Raw genomic sequence first — 22,550 nt, forward strand, 5'->3', positions numbered from 1 at the left:
GTTCACCAGGATTTTTGATCTAAATTTAAAGAGGATCTTTCAAGGCCGACCAGTCTTTCAGGTGCCCCACTGTCGTAACTAGTAGTTACAGGATTGTTACGCTGCTAGCTCTCTGGCTCGTGATGATACCTGCCAGCAGCCCCGTTGTTTCGGGAGTCCCCTAAGCATGGAGGATGTGGGAGTGAGGAAGGGACTAGAAGCTACAGGTGAACAGCCCCCACTTAGCCAGGTTCACACTCAGAACTGGAGAACACAGTCGGCTCCCCCAGCTCGACACCCTGCGCCTTTGTGGTCCATTTGGTCAGCGGATGCAGGTGGAGTAAGCGGCGACTGAATTTTCTTCCCTTCTTCGTAAGGCGTGACTTGGGTTTAGATACAGGAAATGGTGCTTAGAGCTTTCCTCTCGCTCTCCAGCATACTGAAAGGTAGAGAAGTGTCTGGAGCAGTAATGGACTAGAGTTCCTCAGCCCCCCTCCGTCTGTCTGTCTGCCTGTCCGTCCGTCTCTCCTCCCGCACCCCCTCGGTGTGTTTATCTCACCTGCCTGTCTCTGCCTGTGAAGATTTGCTTCGCAAACTCTTTCTGAGTAGGACAGGTCAATGTGCCTATTTAGCTATACAAGCTGCCTGGGATATGTCCTATCAATAACCTACACTCTGACCCTTAACAGAAAAATTCTGCTGATCCCAGAAATGCAGCTTTGCTACCAGTGAGCACACACAGACTTTAGGCTGCATGTGTCGTGATGTAAAAGAAAGATTTGCTTCGCCCACGCCCTGCCTCAGGCCCACTCGCTGGGCTGGTTCCCCATTCCTTGAAGTGCTGCAGCCGGGGGGTGTCTGATGGGAAAGACAAGGAAGTGCAGTCACTTTCTGGTTTGTTTCTCTCCGAGCAGCTCCATTATCTGGCTCCATTCAGTGCTACTGCGGGGCGGGGCTGGGGGAGGAAGGGCAGGAAAGAGAGGGTGGTGTTCCTGTTGCCCTCAGTGGCCCGTTCCCAGGAACCTCCTCCCGCCCGCATGGGCCTCTCACCATGCCCCCAGCCGTGTGGCCGCTGCTTGCTGTTTTGGGGATGCGGGAAAGACTCACCTTCCCTGACACTTCCTCTCCACACGCGCTCTTAGCGGCTCTACAAGAACTTTATGATGATTTTTGTCTTGTTTTGTTCTAAAAAATCCATGCCGGTATTCGGCGCCTACTGCTCCTCTGCATGCTCTGCTGCTTCTCAGGTGCTTGATGGCAGGTGACTTGCAGGTGACTTGATGGCAGGTGATGGCCTCGGAAATGTGGCCGAGTTCACTGGTTTGGGGCAATTTCAGTGAAGTCCCATTTCTGGAAAAAAAAAAAAAAGAAGAAGAAAAATGAACCTTTTCACCTTTAGGTTTAATTTAGCTTCTTTATTTTTATGAGCTTTATTTTTATTTTATACAGATTGCCTGGCTCAGAGGTTAGCAGGGTGTCAGATGTCCAGCTGAGTTAGAGTCGGGACCTTGGTTTAAGGCAGTGGCTTCTCAATAATTTTTATTTTCATAATTCAGTTTGAATACTGGCTTCTTTTGCCAGCACACTTGAAGGGATTTAAATGCACAACGGGATTAAGAAACAACGCTGGCTAAAACAGAGATAACTAGAGCGCATCTCTGCAGTTATAGCAGCGTCTTGCAGTGGCCTTGACAGCGTCGCGGCTCATGTTGTCCTTCACTGCACTGCCCCCAGCACCGTCCTCGCCGCCCGAGTGTCCTGCTGCTAGTCAGTGCCCGTGTCACCTCTGCTGCCAGCTTGGCCTCTTTGGAAGCAAGTCGTGGTTCTTTTTTTTTTTTTTTTTTTTTAAGATTTATTTATTTATGCATACAAGAGCTGGGATACAGCCCAGAGATGCAAGGGGTGAGCGGATTCACCAGAGACAGAGCATGGAATGGAACAGGTGGATTGTCTGAAATCCACTGCTGAGGGGAGCAGCAGGGAGACAGGAGAGGTCTGCTATGCCATGTGGGTAGCTCCCTGCCTGGGGATGGAACTCGTGCTGCAGTGGCTGCAGATAGCGTCATAGTGCTGAGACCTAACCCCTTGCACCACAGGGAGGCCCAAGTCGTGGTTCTTTTACATCACGACACATGCAGCCTAAAGTCTGTGTGTGCTCACTGGTAGCAAAGCTGCATTTCTGGGATCAGCAGAATTTTTCTGTTAAGGGTCAGAGTGTAGGTTATTGATAGGACATATCCCAGGCAGCTTGTATAGCTAAATAGGCACATTGACCTGTCCTACTCAGAAAGAGTTTGCAGGCATTGACGTGGCCTCAGAGCCTGTCCTAACTCTCAGCACAAGCACAAATCCACACACTCCAGCTCCCTGCCTTCTCAAACAGGAAGGGGCAAGCGGGAATGCTTGCTGTTATTGGCACTCGAGCTTAACACTTGAACTGTTACCAAGAACAGGGCAGACAGGAAGAACTTTGGGATAAGGAAAAGCATTCATTCCACATAATGTGAAACAGTAATAAAAGACCTATAGAAGTTTACAATCACCAAAAATGCTGGATTGCCAAAGTGCTGAAGTGTACACTGGCTTTTCCTGTCTAGTAGTTAAACAAAGTCATGGTAATGCCAGAGGAACTGGGTGCCAGTTAGAAGGCAGAAATGGGAAAATATCATGACAGTGTTCAGATTATTTTTACAGGGTGGAAATAGTAACTATCTATATTTTATTAGGCGATGACCTATTGTTGAGTAATGGCATTGCCAAAGAGTGAGCGCGTGCCAACTACGGGGGATTAGAAATCACCTGTGAAGATGAATGATATACCCAGTGGGAAGCTGTAGACAGATAAATCAAGAATTAAGATTTAGAGTGACCCCCTTTAAATCACAAAACCTTACTAGCGTGAAATATTTTCATCAACTTAGAAAATATAGCAGAATCAGCAAATTGCAGCTGATGGGCCAGTGTGACAACTGCTTTTTAAATAAAGTTTTATTGAGATGCAGCCATGTTCATTTGTCTATGTATTATCTGTGGCTCTTTTTGCACTGCAATGAATTCAGCCGTTGTAACAAACTAAAGTCTTCTATCCTTTCGGTTTCCAGTTCAGGTTCATGTGAAAAGAACTCATCTTAATTCCAGTCTCAGTTATCAGGAGCTGTTCTGTGAAATCCACTCTGTGACTTATGTGATAAAATTATCAGAAAGCAACTGTTACTATCTAAGTGGAGTAGATGAACTTTGCTGTGCCGTCATACAGGTTTTCCCAGAGGTTTGATGGTCCTATTGGTCTGAACGTTGCCCTGTTTAATTCTCAGGTTGCCTCAACTCCCCCATTTAGCCCATCATAGTATTTTCTCTGAGTGTGACACTAGAAATATACACTGGCAGGCTTGAGAATTAGATGCTGTATTTTCGTCTTCTCAGTCAAATATACCTAGGAGATGCTTACAGGAAACAAACGGAGAGAGAGCACAGCAATTAACTTTTTCACTAGAGAAAGTGAGCACTTAGCGGCCTCCCTACACAGCCCAAGGAAGTAAGGGGTTCTGTGATACCAATTGAATTTCCTCCTGTGACAGAGCGACAGTCCAGAGATGATAAAGAAAAAGAAAGAGATAATCTACATGGACTTTAGAAAGCCTTTTGATTTCATCCAACATGACATTCTTATCAGTAAATTAGGAAGGTCTGGTCCAGATCATGGGATCATGGTGCAGTTAGGTAAAGGCCTCACTTGACAGGGAGACTCCTCTCAGAGTGGGTGTCGTGTGTCCTTCATTCTAGACCTGGCTCAGTCCTCCCTGCCCAATCTTGGAATTCCGTTCGAAGGAGCAACATACTTACTAGGTTGTCATCAGGAATACTTTTGGAAGCCAGACAATATGGGGATAAGAGGGAGTATGTCTTTAAAAGCTGTGGTACCAGATCCCATAGAAAGAAAGACTGAATTAATATATTGCATAAAAGGGCTAGGGCACCAGAGGGACATGAGTGCAAGGAAAGACTGATGCTGCTGTCACTGTTCATGGCACATGGACATCCAGACCCAAGAATTAGAGCTGAAGGGACCTGGGTGTCAAATTGCCCATCTTCCTCATTTTGCAGAAGGCTCATGGCCTGAAGAGGAAGTTATACCTTGAGGTTCCCCTGCTGCTTAATTGCAGGCCTAGACCAGAATTCTTACTTCCTGTTATTGTCCTATAAACTATCCTATAAACTATCACTGTTGACCTTTTTAAAATAATTTTTGAGATATATTTTGCATGTCATGTAATTCACACCTTTCAAGCACACAGTTCTGTGAGTTCTAGAGGCAAGTTGCCAAGTTGTGCACCCACCACCCTAAGTGAGTTAAGACAGTTCCTTCAGCCCATATGGTTTCTTGTGTCGTTAGCTGTTTATCCCTGGCCCCTAGCTGCACCCTGGCCCCACACCCCCACTGCAGACTAGAACAGAGACTTTCTGTCTATAGCTTTGACTTTTCTGGACATTTCTCTTACATGGAATCATACAGAATATTCTCTTTGTGTCTGACTTCTTAGCACAGCACTTTTGTGCTTTACCCATGCCAAGAATTCCCCCATTATATGGATTTATAGCATATTTGATTTATCTGATGACCAGTCTGTGGACATTTAGGATATTTCTTCTTCGGGGCTATTATAATGTTGCTAAAAGTATTCCTGTGTCACTGTTTACTTTTGAGTTCAGCAACTCTTTCCCCTCGGATTTGGGTTAAACTTTCCACCAGCTCTGCCTTCTTCCCTTAGCTGCTGCCCCAGGTCTGGAGCTCCTCCAGGGGCAATGGAGTGGAGATTAGTGGTCTAATGAATAGCCCAGGGGGTCAAATAGTTGGGAGAAGAAAAGACTTGTTGATCTAGTAACAGCCATTTTACTCTATGATGATTTAGGAGAAACTGTTAGTCAGATCCCCTCCATCTTCACAGAAAATTAGAGAAGCATTGGACGAGGCCGCAGTAAAGAACGCTTGATGTAGACATAAGGATGCACACTTTATGTGGCAGTGGATGCTATCAAATCCATTTGCCATATTCTAAAGACAAAGCCAGAACTTCAGAGACCTCTGAGTCTCATCTCCGAGTCCAAGGCTAGGCTCTCAAAGTGCTATCTGGGACTCCCTGCCATAGGCTGACTTCTGAAGATACTTATTCAAAATAGCAAATCAAACCTCACCAATATAATTCTTTTTTTTTATTTTTTAAAAAGATTTATTTATTTATGCATACAAGACCTAAGGTACAGGCCATAGGTATGGGGGATGAGAGGACTCACCAGAGACAGAGTGGGGCACAGAACAGGCTGACTTACTGAAATACACTGCTGAGGGGAGCAGTGGGCGAGTCAGGAGAGGTCTGCTGCGCCATGTGGGTAGCTCCCTGGCCAGGGATCGAACTCGTGCTGCAGTGGCTGTGGACAGCTTCATAGGTTGCATCTTAACCCCTTGTGCTACCAGGGAGGCCCCTCACCAATATAATTCTGAGGAAAATAAGCAAGCAAGACATAAAATCAGAAATGAAAGAGGATATTACTATCAATTTAAAAGAAATAAAGTCTTATAAGAGTACCATAAGTAACTTCGTGTCAACAAATTGACTAGCCTCTATTTTTGGACACATTTCTAGAAATATACAAAAAAAATGTACACTGAAATCTATAAAACATAACTGAAAGAAAATAAATACAACTAAATGCAAAGATGTCCTATGTGTGGGGATTAAATATTGTTAAAATTGTTAAGATTCAGTCCTACTCAAAGCAATCCACAGACAGTGCAAATCTCTATCAGAATCCTAGCAACATTTTTTACAGAAATAGGAAACTCCATCTAAAATTCATATCAAATTCTAAGGGATCTTGAATAGCCCAAACAATCTTGCAAAAGAACAGAATTTGGAAGTCTCACACTGCCTGATTTCAAAACCTACTGCAAAGCTACAGTAATCAAAATTACAGTGGTCAGGCATAAAGCCAATGAAATAGAATAGAGAGCCCTTAAGTAAACCCAAGTGTGTATAGTCAGATTATTTTCAATAAGGATGCCAGTAGTACTCGCTGGGGAATAAACAGTCTTTTCAACAAATGGTGCCAGGAAACTGGATAGCTACAATGCAAGAATGACGTTGGACCCTTGCCTTACATCATATATAAAAATGAACTTAGGTGCCTCCCTCGTGGCACAAGGGGTTAAGTCTCAGCACTATGAAGCAATCCACAGCCACTGCAGCATGAGCTCAATTCCCACCAGGGAGCTACCCACATGGCGCAGCAGACCTCTCCTGTCCCGCCCTCTGCTCCCCTCAACAGTGTATTTCAGTAGATCCGCCTGTTCTGCTCCCCACTCTGTCTCTGGTGAATCCTCTCACCCCCTGCACCTCTGGCTTATACCACAGTTCTTGTATGCATAAAAAAAAAAAATCTTTAAAAAACAAAAACAGAACTTTGGATTGTGGAATCTTTGCTCAAGTAAGGGGACTGGGTCCATACCCCTCGAGTGTTCAGGACTTCTTCAATGTTACCCTCACATGAAATATTCCTTAGAAAAGAAATCCTTGATTGCCTTGCGTCATTTGCCTTCTCCTGTTAGGAGAATGCTTGTCATCTTTCATGTGCTGAGAGAGAGAACTAAGAAAGAAATGACCTGTAAAGAGGTGTCCTTTCCTATGCCCCATTTAAAAATAGGATTATCTTCTCATTTGTGAAGACACACTATGATCTAGGAATATTTTATTGCCCTATGAGAAACGGCAGGTGCTAGGACCTAATGGAACTCTGGCAACTTCAGTAGGAGGTAAGACAGCAGATGCCAGGGCGTGGTTCCGCATGAACAGGCACGGAAAAGCCAGTTCTTCCACATGTAAGCTGCTTCACCTCCATTTCAGCTCTCTTCATACCATCTCCAAGATTCCTGCAGCTTTCATACCTGCTTGTTAAGCTGCAAACATGTTTCTTGCAAAGGCTTTATTAGAAGGAGCAGATCGAGGTCTTGGAGGAGCTCTCGGAGGCCTTTTTGGAGGGGGCGGTCAGAGAAGAGGAGGAGGAGGCGGAGGAAATTTTGGAGGGATAGTCGGAGGCATTGTGAATTTCATCAGCGAGGCTGCTGCTGCTCAGTATACCCCAGAACCACCTCCGGCCCAGCAGCACTACACCAATGTGGAGGCCAACGAAAGCGAGGAAGTCCGGCGCTTTCGCCACCAGTTTGCCCAACTGGCCGGACCAGACATGGAGGTGGGTGCCACTGACCTGATGAACATTCTCAACAAAATCCTCGCCAAGCACAAGGATCTGAAGACCGACGGCTTTAGTCTGGACACCTGCCGGAGCATCGTCTCTGTCATGGACAGCGACACGACCGGGAAGCTGGGCTTTGAAGAATTCAAGTATCTGTGGAACAACATCAAGAAGTGGCAGTGCGTTTATAAGCAATATGCCAGGGACAATTCGGGCTCTCTGGGACCTGCCCAGCTGCAGGGGGCCCTGCAGGCAGCCGGCTTCCAGCTAAATGAACACCTTTACCAAATGATTGTCCGCCGATTCGCCGACGAGGATGGAAGTATGGATTTCAACAGCTTCATCAGCTGCCTGGTCCGTCTGGATGCCATGTACCGGGCCTTCCGGTCCCTGGACAGGGATGCAGATGGCCTGATCCAGGTGTCTGTCCAGGAGTGGCTGCAGCTCACCATGTATTCCTGAAGAGGCTGCTGGCCTCCCCACGCCCCCGGCCAGCCGCCCTGCCCTGTGTCTCCCGGCGAGCTCTTTCATAACTCTACTTACTTCTGAGCGTGTGCTGCCCATGGCTGCTTAATTAAAACAGATTTTTCATGAAAAATGTTCTGAGTGGTTTGTATAGCAGCTTTTTGAGGTACTGGGGTTGTCTGGATTTTTTATGGGGTGGGGGTGCAGGGCGGAGTTGTCATGGTGTAGATTTGAACTGGTGTTGTGTATTTGGTGAATGAATTCCAAGGAGCAGGCAAGTTGTTGTTGAGAATGAAGTTTTTAATAAGTCATGAAAACAATCAGGAGGTATCTTTGCAAACCTTTTAAAAGGTGAAGAGAGAAGTGCAAAATCTGTTTCTCCATTTAACATCTGGTCTCTCCATTATATAAAAAAGCTCTCCTGGAAAACAATTTAACTGTATCAAAACAGGTTCAGAAATGTGAAATCCAACAATTGCAGAGAAGGGTAGTTTCTTTCTTTAGGGTGAAGCAATTATCTAAAATTCTAGAATTCTTTAGCCCTGTTTCTCTATTAAAATACAGGTAGTGATTTTGTTTTGTTTTCACGTATTTGTAAAGGGGGAATGAAGCTGTGTGCCCATCACGCAGACTGTCTCCAGCTGCCTTCACGAAGCTAAGTCATCTCTCCTCAGTGTACTTCACACAGAGTCAGACATGCCCGCTGAAACTCACCGGCTCCTGCCATGTCTTGCCCTGCCCTGGAGCAAGGAACAGTCTCTTGTTCTTTGAAAACTGCTGATAGGAAAACAGTAAGCAAAGAAGAAAAAGAAGAGCTGACATAAATTATAGTGTCATTTGGCATGGAAAGCTCTTAGAGATGTAGAAATAGATACAAACATCACTGGTTTACTCTTTCATCCAGCGGTCGTCAGCCCCACTGCGTTTTAGAACCTCTGGGAGAGCCGTTTACAAACCCCGATGCCTGAGTCCCACTCCAAAGAATCTTCAGAGGGGGAGAGCCCCCAAATGGGTATTTCTAAAACTCCCCAGGTAACACTGGTTGACCCCTTCTGTTTCATTTATTTGTTTTATTTTTTACAAACCACAAGTTTTATTTAGTTCTTCTCACTATCCTCTGTATGACACACGAGTGAAATCATGTAGTGTTTGTCTTTTTCTCTATCTGGCTTATTTCACTAAGCATAATTTTCTCTAGGTCCATCCAGGCTGTTGCAAATGGCAGGATCTCATCTTTTTCATAGCTGAATAGTATTCCATTGTGCCTCTATATCACATCGGCTTTATATGCTAGTCAACCTGTAGGCTCTTAGGTTGTTCCCAGTTCTTGGCTATTGTAAGTAGTGGACAACCTCTGTTTTAAAGCAAGGCTTTCAAAATAAATAAATAAAGTAAATAAGTAAGGCTTTCTGAATTCTCTTACCCTCCCCCACCACCACCTCTGGCCTGCACCCCAGCTCTTGTATGCATAAATAAATAAGTCTTTTAAAAAATAAGTAAAGTAAGTCTTTCTCACAGTATTTTTCAAATCTGTCTCAGCCCAAACAGGCACAGCAGGAGTCAGTGTTGACAGCACCTGAGGGAAAGAGGTTGTGCTTTCTTGTATATAATGCTGGGTTTGGCTTTATCATTTGATGAGGATTGTTCTAGCAGGGCCCGTTGAATCCCGGATCCAGGGCCAGTAGACTGTGAGCAAGGCTGCAATTTGCTGCTTTTACAAGTGCTCAATTCACCTGCCTGTTGTTTAATTGGTTTCTACTCCTCCACTCTGTCTGATATTTAAAGCATCCCTTCCCTGCCAGTCATCTTTGAAGGATCCTCCAGAGTTAGAAGATAAATTCTTCCTTCCTCTTTTGATGCATTTAGAGGAAAGTTGTAACTCTGGAAATGTAACTGGCCTGTTAACAGCTCTGGGCTGCCTGTCAGAAATCCCCAGTGGAATTCGGAGACCTTGGGATTTGGCCTCTGGTCCCCATCACAACATCTGTAATTCTTAGAAGACGCCACAGCATATAGTTCTGAACCGATCCACACACAGAGGTCATATCCACATTCCTCAAGGGACGTGCAACTTAATCTTGGTCTGGTGTGCTGCATGGATGGAGTGTAGTAGATAAGAATGAGGTGGCTGAAGACAGCCACACGTTAATATCAGTACGCTATTTTAGAATGCACCCACTAATATGTTAGGAATGGATGTAGGAATGTGACCAGGAGAGGGGAAAGTGGCCAAGATACCTTTCAAGGTCTTGGAATACTAAGTTTTTAATGTAATGTTTGCACATGCTGGTTGCGGAGAGGACAGTGTAACCAAAAGTTTTCCCATGCAGTTTTGAAAAGCACCGTTATTTTGTTAAGATTCACTGACTTCTATCACCTATGACAAGAGAAAAAGGAATCATGAGCTCTGTACCTGAGAAAGAGAAACTTCCAAAACCATTGAAAATTTTATCTCAAGCATCATTTTTAAAGTATTTTTGAGTAGTAGAGCATGTGTTTTTTTAAATATGATTTTACAAGCACTTCATTCAGAATCCCATCTGTAGTATTTCACAACGATGGGACCTTAAAAAATATCTGCAGTGGCTCCTGCAGGGCCTCCTTTTTAATGTGCTTATTGACCTTGAAGTAGTTTCGGGATTACTTTTTTAAAAATGTTTACTTTAATGCTGAATGGATTAAAACAATTTAACTCCTAGAGAACTGGTAATACAATTACGTGTGTGGGTAGACTTATGCTCTTAATAAGAATACTGAGGTAAACAATACCTTCTTCCTGACTCCTCTGCATAACTGAAAATTTACTGAATTTGAATGACAGCATCCCTTTGGATTGATAGAATAACTTCAAAGACTCAGGCCTGTTTTCAGCTGGCTGCTGTATAGTAGGTTCTATTTTGTGTAGGCCTTTTAAAATTATTTTGAGGATGCTAATTATCTCTCATTTGCAGAGGTGATGTGATAGTAATTATAAAACAACATAAAGAAAAGTGATCCCTATCCTTGGTAGTTCACCACCTCAACATGTATTCAAAACCATCCTTGAACCACACAGAGGTTTCTGTTGATTCCCACTTATCAACAATCAAGTATGGAGTTATCAACACCACCTCTGTCTGCCTCCTCTTCTCAAAGATATTGTCAGTATATTACAAGCTTTTACTGGCTTATCATTTTAAATTACATAGAGAAAGTGCCCTCTTGATTATTCAACCCTTTAGATAGTACCTGTCAAATCTTCACTATGAAAAGGAGCATTTGTACACCCTTAATACACCTCTACATTGCACTTTCACATTATGAAGTTTTGTAAGTTTCTCTTCTGGGAGTACGATTAATACGTCTATGCTTTTTATATATGTTGATTTAAAAGACTGATATCCAATAAGGCCATTTAAAATACTAAAATCCTTCAATGTTGCTAGATTTAAAATGTTACCTAAAGTACCTGCTTCAGTATGAATAAAACTGTTGAGTCAATACAACTCTGAAACCACCTTAGGGAGCTGATATCTGAGAATCAGACACATGGGAGTCATCATTTATTCCTTCTGGAATTGTAGATGGACAGCATGTGAGCAAGTGGCCTGGAGCTACCCCAGTCCCGCAAGCCAGGCCTGTGACTGGGGGGTGGGAGGGTGCCCTGCAACACCCTTCCACACGTCTCCCATCTTGACAGGGAAGGCGGGGGCCGCTGTCTAGAGTATCAGTGACACTTCGCCATCCCTTCTTTTTTTGCAGTGACTCAGTGCAACCTCCTTGGTTCCAACTTGGGGCTGTCCTGACCTCCAGATTAGGAGAGATTATGGAGGGATGAGGGCCTCCCTCCAGAAGTTGGTCACCTCCTTTGACGTTGGCCCTGAAATATTTTCCAGTCTAGAATGTTTTGAAATTTATAATTCTTCCTGAGGAGTTCAATAGACTATGAAAGGCAAGACCCACAGATCTGAGGACTAACTTTTATCATGAAGCTGATTTGAAATTGAAAAATTAAAGGAGTATATGTTACTGTAGATTTTTGTATTATCCTGAGTTGAATGTTTCCTCAAACTACATGTTTTAATTTGAATGATTGGGAGTCAGGTGACCTGAATTTTAATCGCAGTTATGGCGCTAGCAAGCTTTGTGATCTCAAGTAAAATTTATGTCTCAGTTTACTCATTAGTAAAAATTAAGAAGTTAGATGGATGGGTTCTAAGATTCCTGCCAGTTCTAAATTTTATTGTGAACTTGGTATCAGGTCGTATCAATTTTCCAAGAATTCGCTGGGACTACTGCCTCAGTTGGTCCATTTCCTTTCCCTTCCATTTGTCCATATAGAGGCTTGTTTAGTGACCTTTAGTGACTTGCTGGTGTTGGCCTGGGCCACCAGCAATGGTGGAATGAATGCTTTGGTCCCACCTAGAATGGAAGTCCTGGTGGAAGTCCTGGGTTCCACCTCCTGGGGGGCTGCCATTGTGGCCGAGCTCACGAACCCACACTGGTACCACAGGGCCAGTGCAGAGGCCCTGGGGATGAAATGGTCATTGCTAGACAAGAACCATCTTTTTTTTACCTTCTGAGTTTGGAATGGGTGGGCCACCTGCTTGCTGCCCTCTCTCAGGGGGACCTTTTTGTCCACATGGCTCAGTGTGTGATGATGTTGAGTTGGGTCGCACCCCTGAATTGCACCTTGCAGGCTTGGTGAACAGAAATGCAACAAGTGGCGCTGCTAACTAGCTCCCCCATCCTGTTACAGAACCACGATGGCAGCATCGACTTCCGAGAGTATGTGATCGGTCTGGCTGTCCTGTGCCATCCCGCCAACACCGAGGAGATCATCCAGGTGGCCTTCAAGGTAACTGTCAGCCCCGCTGAGGGCATCACGGGCTGCCTGGTCAACAAGTGTTGACTCTAAATGTATTATTTGAAAATCAGAGAATCTGTTATGTGCATTTATAGATCTGCTGTGACATGTACACCAGGGTAATGGAATTAAGACAATTGCTACTGAGAATAAAGAAAACACAAGCATCAGTTTAAGCGAAAATAGTCTGGAAACAGCCTCGTTAACAGCATCAAGATTAAAGAAAGGTGACTGGACAAATCAGCTTAAAAAATTAGTTCTCGGCAGCCTCCCCTTTTGAAGCCTCAAAGTTAGGTGGCATACCAGGTGTCAGGAGATGTCCTGATTCTGCCTGTGGAAAGTTCTTGTCTCTCCTTATTTTCTCACTCTCTATCTCAGAGACATTTCAGATGGTTTTTCCTGATGGAACTTACTCTGTGGTGGCAGGACCAGGGGACATATGTCCGAGTTCCCACCTGACATGCTTTCCTGTAGCACCACACGTGCACAGCAGTAGGGGGTGTGGGCAGCCAAATAAGATCTGCGGCCTGGTCCCCAGCAGGGCCCGATGTAGGGGTGGGCCTGTGAGGCCTCAGACACCTTCGCTGCCTACACACGCATAACAGGGAGGGAAGAGTCCATTTCCAAAACACGTTTTTGGTTCTCCCTCCATGAAAGGAGCTTCACGCATTAATATTTAACGGGAGGTTCCCTTGACTTCCAAGCTGGAGTGATCTGTTCTCAGGTAAAGCAAAACTTGCTCCCTGCTGGCCTCACAAGCCAAGTGGACAGAGGCTCACCGTTCAGCTTCGTGACCCAGGCCTCTGGCCAGCTGAGGACTTTCTCTAACCCCATTTCCAAGAATATGCCACTGTGACTCCAGCTGTTTTCTCCTCTGTTATCTAGAAACTTATTCTTCCCCGAGAATCCTTCCTCCTGTCTCCAGCCACCAGGAGAGGCCTCAGGGATGTCCCTGGGTTCTGCTTTGACAGAGGCAGCCCCAAATTCACTTTTTATTTCAGTTTGGTTTCAACTGAGTTAACTGTTAAAGACTCTAGTGGTTGATGCTTAGCAGATGCTCATAGGCAGGAACCAGAACTCTGTCCAAGTTTCAAACACTTGGCTTTTACAGACTCACTCATCATAAAACCTAAAATTATACCCATAGCTGACTTATTCCAGCCCAAATATTTCTGTGTCTCTTTTAGGATTTCATGTGTGTAATGATACGTTTAGTTGGGCCAAAGGTCACTCCTGGTTTACCAATGAGAGGCCTGATAGAAAACGTGGCACATAATCACAGTCATTATTGCTTTAAAAAAGTCCGGAGATTTTTTTTTTTTGGTTGGCCTGTTCTTTCATAACATCGTGTTTTTTATATATATATATTTATAATATATTTATACCGTATTATATATATTATAATTATATATATAATTTTATATATTTTTACATCATTTTTCATTTTTGCACAGTGTATGCTTTTTCATCTTGGTATAGTCCCCGTACAATTCCCACCCCCCCTTATTTTGGCAGTAATCCCTCCTACCTCCACCCCCTTTCATCTAGCCTGGGCCTCAGCCTGGGGCCAGGAGCGAGGAAATAGAACCTGAAGCTACTGTTGTTCCTGTAAGGCTGGGGTCAGCGTCCCTTAGTCGTTCCTCAGCCTGCCTCTCAGGTGGGTCTGCGGAGCATTGGTCCACTTTTATTTTTCACTCAGCAGCATCCTTTCCACGTAGAGAGGAGCCATTTGCATCCTTTTATTTGGGTAGCGACCACAGTTAACTTCCCATCTTTGATCTTGCCCCGTCATCCTCGTCCCAGTGACCTTTAGAGGCAGAATATTACTCAGAGCTCTTCCGCTGAGAGCAGCAGCTGGAATTAGCGGGAAGGGCTGGGAGGGACCGGGCCGGGAGGCACAGATGCAGCAGCTCTGGGCCTGCTCTCCACTCCTCTCGGGCCTCCTCGCAGTCCCCATGAGCCACTGCAACTCTGTTCTTAATTCAAATTCCAGGGAGGGTCCAAATGGTCCTGGGCCATGTGCTTGCTGGCCCGAGAAGACAGGATGTTTTGATTAAGAGTCCACAGTATTCTGTGCAATGGGGACGTATCATTACCCCCTTCCCGAAGGAACTGGGCGGTGGAACGGCCTCCCAGGCTTTTATGCGTGGCTGCTGGCCCCTGGCTCTCCTTCCTTCCTTTCTTAAAAGAAGAACCTGTGTTTGTTGCCTGCACTCCCCAGAGCCCAGATCGGAGACTCACCTTAGATCCAGGAACTTTGCAGCAGGGACATGACTGGGAATGAACAGTAAACAGGGGTGGAGAGTGAGGCTCCGTGAGGATGATGGTGACAGAGGACAGCTGGAGAGAAAGTAAACGACCCCAGCAAGGGACGCATGAAGGGCGCTTTATAGGGGGAGAGCCACCAGAGAGCTCCGTTAGGGACAGAGTATGAACCCTGGCAGTTCCTGTTGGAAGCCCCCAAAGGGCCCTGGGGCTGCCATTTGTAAAGCAAATTAGTCAGCATATGCCTCTTCCCACCCCCACCACGTGGGGTCTGAGTGATAGAGGGTGAACTGGAGTCAGTGCCTTCCTAGGGGGGCAGCAGACCAACTGCAGATGGGATTGTCCTCCCATCCTCAGGGGCACTCGAAACACAACTCATGGGCTTGTTGTGATCATGGCACCTTCATCCAGGGCCCGCTTGCTTAGTCTGAGCATGTGTTTGGTCAGAAGTAGATCCTGGGCCTCCATGGTGGCGCAGTGGATTAAATCACTGCACCATGCAGCAATCCGCAGCCTCTGCAGCACGAGTTCAATCCCCAGCTAGGGAGCAACCTACATGGCGCAGCAGACCTCTCCTGCCGCGCCCGCTGCTCCCCTCAGCAGTGTACTTCAGTCCTTCTGCCTGTTCTGTTCCCTGCTCTGTCTCTGGTGAATCCTCTCACTCCCCACACCCCTGGCCTGTACCCCAGTTCTTGTATGTGTAAATAAATAAATCTTAAGAAAGAAAAAAAAAAGTAGATCCCTGTAGAGCAAGAACTCCTGATACCATTTGCCCCGCTGGGTCCCCAGCTCTAGCACTCGCGAGTGACATGGTGTTGGCTTTTGCATCCGTGAGATGAGGGCGCCTCCTTCCGTCAGACTGTAAGGGTTAGATGAGTAAGTTGAGCCCTTCTGATTGGTGCCTCCACAGAATAAGCTTATACATTGTTTTTTTAAAAAAAAAAATGTTAATACCCAGGAGAGGATTTCAACTATGGGATATAAATGATTAGTAATCTTGACTTCCAAACTCTCCCACCCTCCTGCCTTTCCCCCTCTCCCTGTACAGATGCACGTTCCCTCTTTCCTAAAGACAGTCTCCCTCTGTGCTTGGCCACGGCCCATTTCTCTCCTTCCCTTCATTCCATAATTTCTTAAGAGTCCACACTTGTCGCCTCCACCCCTCGCCTCTGTTCATTCCTTGATTCCCGTTACATCCGGCTTCCAGTTCCTGAAACTGCTTCCTGCTGTCCTCAGGGTCTCCTGTTGCCAAATCCAGCAGACCTTCTGGCTTCCTGCTTGACCCTTCCACAGCTTCTTACTCTGGCAGCCATCACCCCTGTCAGAGTCTCTTCCTCTTTCTTAACAGCTCCCACAGCCCCCAAGATGATGCTCTTCTCTGCTCGTTCTCTGTCTCGGTCTTTCCAGCCACTTCCCCTTCCCCACACACCTCAATTCTTGCTGTTCCCAAGGCTCTGCCTTACTTTGCACATTCTGCACAGATAGATGTCAACATAGCCATCATTCCAGGTCTTATCTAAGTCTATATTTCAAACCTCATCACTCTCCTGTGCTAAGATGCTGAATCTCTGATCTTCCTGGCACCTCTGACTCAAATTTAACCCCCCAGGCCCCCTGCCCTCCATTCTTGGGAATGTGGCCCATTTTCACCCCCTTGTTCGAGATACAAGACCTCAGCTGTCTTTGACGTCTTCCTTTCCATCCCTGCGACCTCTTACTGATACGCGTTGGCGGCTTCCTCATAAATTCCATCCCCCATTGTCCTTCCTGCTTCTTTACCTGACTCCTAATGGGTTTTCCATCCCCAGTCCATCTTCCACACTCTGCCCCAAAGCTCCTTCAGTTCCCACGTGACCACATACAGGGCCTCCACGGTGACCCCTCCAGGGCCAGGGACGCTTTGTATCTCGTCACGGCCTGCTTGTGCTCAGGTCCTGACCTGCGCGCAGGCCACCCCCAGATCCCAGGACTATCTCTTCATGTGCTGAGTCACAGCTCAGATGCCAGCACCTCTGTAAAGGCTCCTGCACTCTCAGAGCAGGCTTCATCTTGGTCTCCACATGACTTAGTGCTGACACAGCCCCTATCTTTACTCCATCTCTCTCCACTGGTAACTGTAAGCGTTGTGAGGGCTGCAGAGACCACGCTTCATATTCAAGCCCTTAGCCCCTGGCGAGATAAATACCCAAATTATCAAAGAGTATGTCCTCCAAGACTGCTCCCTGCTGCCGTTTCTCTGGGAGCTGCTCTTACGTCAAACTCTCTCTTCAGCTCTTTGACGTCGATGAGGATGGTTTCATCTCGGAGGAAGAGTTTTCCACCATCTTGCAGGCCTCGCTCGGAGTGCCTGACCTTGATGTTTCTGGTCTCTTCAAGGAAATAGCCCAGGGGGATTCTGTTTCCTATGGTGAGTAGGCACTGTTGCTCCCCATTCGGTTTACAGGGAGGGCATCTGGACTATGGGGGGACCCTCAGGCAGCCTCAGTTACCAGTCAGACTCCAAGTTTTGAACTTTATATAATGGATGTGTCCAATATGTACTCTTTCATTCAACATCAGGGCTTTGAGGCTCACCCACACAGTTGTTCATTTTTCTCTCTGTACAGCAGGATGTCCCATAGACACGCCCCAGTGTCTATCCATCCCCCTGCTGCTGACCGACATTTGACCTGTTCCCTTTGGTTACCTATTAGGAATGATGCTGCTATAGACATTGCCATTCCTGGCTCCCAGACACACTATATAGAAATTTCTCTGAGTTATATATGTTGGAATGGAGTTCATGGGTCGTAGAGTATCCATATCTCCAAGTCAGAACACGAAAAACCCTTTCTCCAAAGTGCCTGTGTCTGTCACTTGTGAGAGCTAAGTATAGGAATCCTGCAGGAATTGCAGGAGTAAAGTCTTATGTTCACGTGCGTCATGCAAAAAGAAGATTCACCTCAATGTAATTGGATTGTTTTTTCTCCTCTTGTAGAGGAATTTAAAAGTTTTGCCCTAAAGCATCCAGAATATGCCAAGATATTTACAACATACTTGGACCTCCAAACGTGCCACGTGTTCTCGTTGCCCCAAGAGGCTCAGGCAGCTCCCTCCATTGCGAGTAACAAAGTCAGCCCTGAACACCACGAAGAGAGTCCCTCGGACAAAAAGGAAGACTGACAGTGTCCCCAGGCAGGAAATGAGGGTCTCCTACTCGGAATCGCAAAGGCGCTTATTGATAGTATTTTAAATGTGATGGAATTGTAAAGACGGTTGTTGATAGTATTTTAAATGTGATGGTGAGTAATGATGATGTTTAAAATGGGAAACTTTTTTTATAAAAATAGTAGATTTTTCTTACTGAAATGCTTTCATTCACATGTGTCTATCAAGTAATATTTCTTTTATGTTACACTGTACTGTAGGGATTGGCTTACTGGCAAATATGCTTGGATACATTTTCCAGTTGACTTTGCATATCCAAAGGAATGATATGGGCTCACTTTACTGGTGAGCATTCATGATTTAATGATTGACTGATGAGCATTAATCAACATTGTAAAAACTAAAAAGAGACTTTTTAAAATCTATTTCCCCTAAGGAAATAAACTCATAGTCTGTTACTTCTAATCCCTTCTCACTCCGGAAATGAGAATAAGATGATGTAATACTTTTACCTTCACAAGTTCGTTTTTCCCATTTCCATATCAGTTTCTAGGATTACTGAATATGAGTGGATGAGAAGAGAAAGCGCTATTAATGAGATAAAACTTCTTAAAATTCTTATTTTCTTTAGCATGCATCTCTGTAACAGATTCCTTAATCACTTGCCAAGGGAATCTTACCCTTGTACATGATCTGCAGGTTAGGAACTTTGCTTTAAAGCAGCTACTATGGCCAAAGGTGAGGTGGGAATTGCCTTATTGAAGGTAACATGGATCTCCTAATGAGGAAAGAAAATTGTTGGTCAGGGGGTGGTTTCATTTGAGTCAGAGTTCAGAATGTAGCAGTTGCTCACTAAATGAATCAGGTTTGCTGTATTTATCTAACATTAGAATTAATCTATTTTACCATTTACATGGTAGCTTTATTTTGTGCAATGTCCTCTCCATGTTTAGAGCTTGCCTGAAATATATACAGGGAAAGCACCAAAGTTTCCAAACTATCACCAAAAGTTAGGGAATCCCAAAGCCAACTTTATTAATGGATGGCCACGGTTTAGCCTCCAGGCAAGAATCTTACAGGGATATTTTTCCTTTAGGTTGAGCAATAATTTTCCTCAAGTGCCATTTTATCAGATGTCAATCATGCGTGCATATCGTTAATATCATTTGTATTTGAAATTTTGAACAAAGAACCAGTGTATTAATATACTGTACAAAAAATAGTTGGTTCCCATTCTGAATTCAGTCTTTGAATTCAAAGTCTGTTTGGGCTATGCTCCTGAATATGCTGGTGATTCACCTCCAAGCTACTTTTTCAAAGCCATCCTGAACTTGAGAAGTTCCATGAGAGGTGTTAGAGTTTATATTTAATCCAGAGTCAGAATTTCAAACTAGTTTTACATATTAAGCAGTAGTATCCCAATGTAATAAATATATATTAAATATATATTGCTTATTAAAATGTTTCATCCTTCAGTATCTATTATTATTTGCTTTTATCTTAAAGCTTTTTACACAAAGGATTGAATAAGTAAAAGCAATTGCTTAAGTAATCAGAAAGTACACTTTTATAATAATGTCCATGATATGCAATTGAATGTATGTAATACTCAGGTACCATGAATTTTTTTTATAGAAAAGCAACATATCCATCATGAACAAGTAACATTGGAAATTAAAGGCATTCTCTGAAAGTTATTCCATTGTTTTCCTGTTTTGAAATGACTTTTTATGCTCTTTAATTCCACTTCTGCCAGTGTATCTTCCTATTTTATTATATTACTGAATAAATAAACTTACATAAAATTCTTGGCAATTAAAAAATTCTGGTTTTGCCATTTTGTCTCAAATGTAATATACCTTTTTAATATCATGGTTTGAATATAAGTCTGCATATTTGTGAATGTGATTAATCATTTTTGTTTGCATGGAGGCTTTATAAAATGTCAGACATGATTTTACTCTAATGAAAAACTCAAATTTTAGCCTAAGTAGCATTAGTTAGTATTCCTAAAGAAATCAACTTTCGACTGCTGGGGCGTATGCAGTAGCACGGACCTGACCAACAGTGTTACAACAGAGCAGGCCTCTCCTTTATGCCCCTTTAACAATGACTAACCTCAGAGAGGCTGGCTCTCCTTTTAGTATTTAAAGTAAGAATTAAATTTCATTAAATCAGTTAAACACATAGTGGTTCTAGATAATAGTTTTTTAAAGTGTTACTCTTTGAGATGAGAATTGCTAGCTCCAAAGACCTACAAAGCATAAAAATTTCAATCAGCACAGTTCTGTGGAAGGACAATGGCATAATGAGTGCTAACAGGCCAAGTCGCCTGCATTGGATGTATCTAATTCTCTGCCACTGCTTCTAGTTTTGGAAGTCTGAAAGTGATAGCTGGTGGCAATACCTGTAATGGATATTTAGAAGAGACTGCCTCCCTTTTTTTAAAAAAAAAAAAAGATTTATTTATTTATGTATATAAGAACTAGGGTACAGGCGGTAAGAGGATTCACCAGAGACAGAGTGGGGAACAGAACAGGCAGACGGACTGAAATACACTGCTGAGGGGAGCAGCGGGCGAGTCAGAAGAGGTCTGCTGTGCATGTGGGTAGTTCTCTGGCCGGGGATCGAACTCGTGCTGCAGTGGCTGCCGATAGCTTCATAGTGCTGAGACTTAACCCCTTGGGCCGCCAGGGAGGCTCCTCTTTGCGTTGCCCTTTTTACTCTATCTAATGCGACTCTAGTTTCCAGACAACCATTCTCTCCAAACAAGCTTTTCAAATGTCTGTGTAAAACATGTGCTAACAGATTGTCTCTTCTACGGTCAGATACCAGTTTACTATTTTTTTTCTAACATGTTAGCCTAGTCCTTTTCTTAATCCTATGAAAGAATCTATGCCCATTAGAATAAAGAAAATAGTAATCAGAAAAGAATTATGTTTACTTCTACCACACAAATCAACTACTTCTGACCATTTATTTTACCCTTTTTTCCTAGATAGTCTTATAGTCTCAAGATAACAGTGTCTATGGTGTTTTGTATCCTACTGTTTAATTTGCAATATAACATTTGCTAATGTCATTCAAATTCCCTGTAAATGTAAAATTTTTTTTTAAAGGAAATGGGAGACTTTTTTTTTTTTTTAAAGATTTATTTATTTATGTATACAGGCACTGGGTAAAGTCAGAAGCGCGGGAGGGTAAGAAAATTCACCAGAGCCAGAAAGGAGAGCAGAATAGGCAGACTGATGAAGTACACTGCTGAGGGGAGCAGCGGGCGGCAGGAGAGGTCTGCGCGCCATGTGGGACCCTCGCCCAGCGGTCGGGGATTGAACCGGTGCTGCAGAGCTTCACAGCCCAGCGCTCAACTGCTGCGCCACCGGGGAGGCCCATAAATGTAAATTTTTTAAGTGTACCTAATATTCCTACGATAGCTATGATATGATATATGCAGTCTTTCTTCTATTTAACATTTCCACTTCGGGACTATTAAAAATAGCCATAATAGGGGGCCTCCCAGTGGCACAGCCAGTTGAGCATAGCACTGTGAAGCTATCCACAGCCTCTGCAGGGCGGGTTTGACTCCTGGCTGGCCAGGGAGATTCCCACATGGCTCTCCCGCTGCTCCCCTCAGCAGTGTATTTCAGTAAGTCCACCTGCTCTGCTCCCCACTCTGTTTCCAGTCAGCCCTCTCACCACCCCCTCACCTCTGGCCTACACCCCAGTTCTTCTATGCAAAAAAATAATAAAGAAATGAAACGATTCTTAAGTGACATAGCTTGGAATTGTTGTCCTTAACTTAGGTGAACTCGTTTATGTATTTATTGTCGTTGCTAGTATCTAAAAGGTGTGCCTGGCATATAGTAAGCACTCAATATTGGATGAATGAATGGATAATGATATCATCATTCATTTGTGCCCTGTATTGTGCTAGAATAGACATCATCTTTACCACAAACTGGAAAACCTGGGGCTTGATTTCATTTAGAAATCAAGGCTCAGAGAGGTCCCCTCACTTGCTCAGGGTTACATAACTGGAAAGTGCCAGGGCTGGAATTCAAACCCAAGGCTGTCTGGCTCTAAGTGAGGGAACTTTTAATTAGGCCAATGTAAGTTGAGCTCATGAAATAACTAAAGAATTATATGACAGGCACCAAGTTCCAGAAACATGGAAACTAGATAATCTGAGAACCAGAACCCTCTGGCCACAAACCCCATAGAATGCGGAACAAAAGATCCCAAACATTTGAAATGTGTAGTGGACATGTAAGAACCCAAGGGAAATCCTCAAAGGCCAAAAGGAAACCAGAACGGAGTGAAAGCATCAGAGTCACACTTGGCCTGTGGACGTTCGTCAGTCCCAGGAACTGAGAGATTTAGGATTTCGTGGCTGTGAGAGACAAAAGCAACAGGCTTTATCCCATGTGGGATTCGGGACTAAGATCTCAGTAAATATTCATTTGAAGGACTACACTCCCTGCAAAAGATCCGCCTGTTCTGCTCCCCGCTCTGTCTCTGGTGATCCTCTCACCCCCCACACCTCTGGCCTACACCCAGTTCTTCTATGCCTAAATAAATAAATCTTTAAAAAAAAAAAGAT

At 44.3% G+C, this 22,550-nt stretch overlaps 2 protein-coding genes across 4 annotated transcripts in view; both read left to right on the forward strand.

Moving 5' to 3' along the window:
* The window catches only part of LPCAT2 (lysophosphatidylcholine acyltransferase 2), a gene marked incomplete at both ends in the record, with an annotated part of 58,675 nt that extends 40,710 nt beyond the window's left edge, over positions 1-17,965 (forward strand). For all 3 annotated transcript variants that reach the window (XM_084257576.1, XM_084257577.1, XM_084257578.1), the window contains 3 exons: positions 12,431-12,529; positions 17,075-17,210; positions 17,781-17,965. In XM_084257576.1, the coding sequence (XP_084113702.1) occupies positions 12,431-12,529; positions 17,075-17,210; positions 17,781-17,965 (420 nt within the window). The remainder of the gene's footprint in view (positions 1-12,430; positions 12,530-17,074; positions 17,211-17,780) is intronic.
* Positions 6,940-7,689, forward strand: CAPNS2 (calpain small subunit 2; the record flags this gene model as incomplete). Its single annotated transcript, XM_084257235.1, has 1 exon — positions 6,940-7,689. One exon carries the CDS (start codon positions 6,940-6,942, stop codon positions 7,687-7,689), a length of 750 nt encoding a protein of 249 aa, XP_084113361.1.
* Positions 17,966-22,550: the final 4,585 nt, after the last annotated feature.

The sequence above is a fragment of the Talpa europaea genome, assembly GCF_964194135.1.
Source record: "Talpa europaea genome assembly, chromosome: 16".
Taxonomy (NCBI): Eukaryota; Metazoa; Chordata; class Mammalia; order Eulipotyphla; family Talpidae; genus Talpa; species Talpa europaea.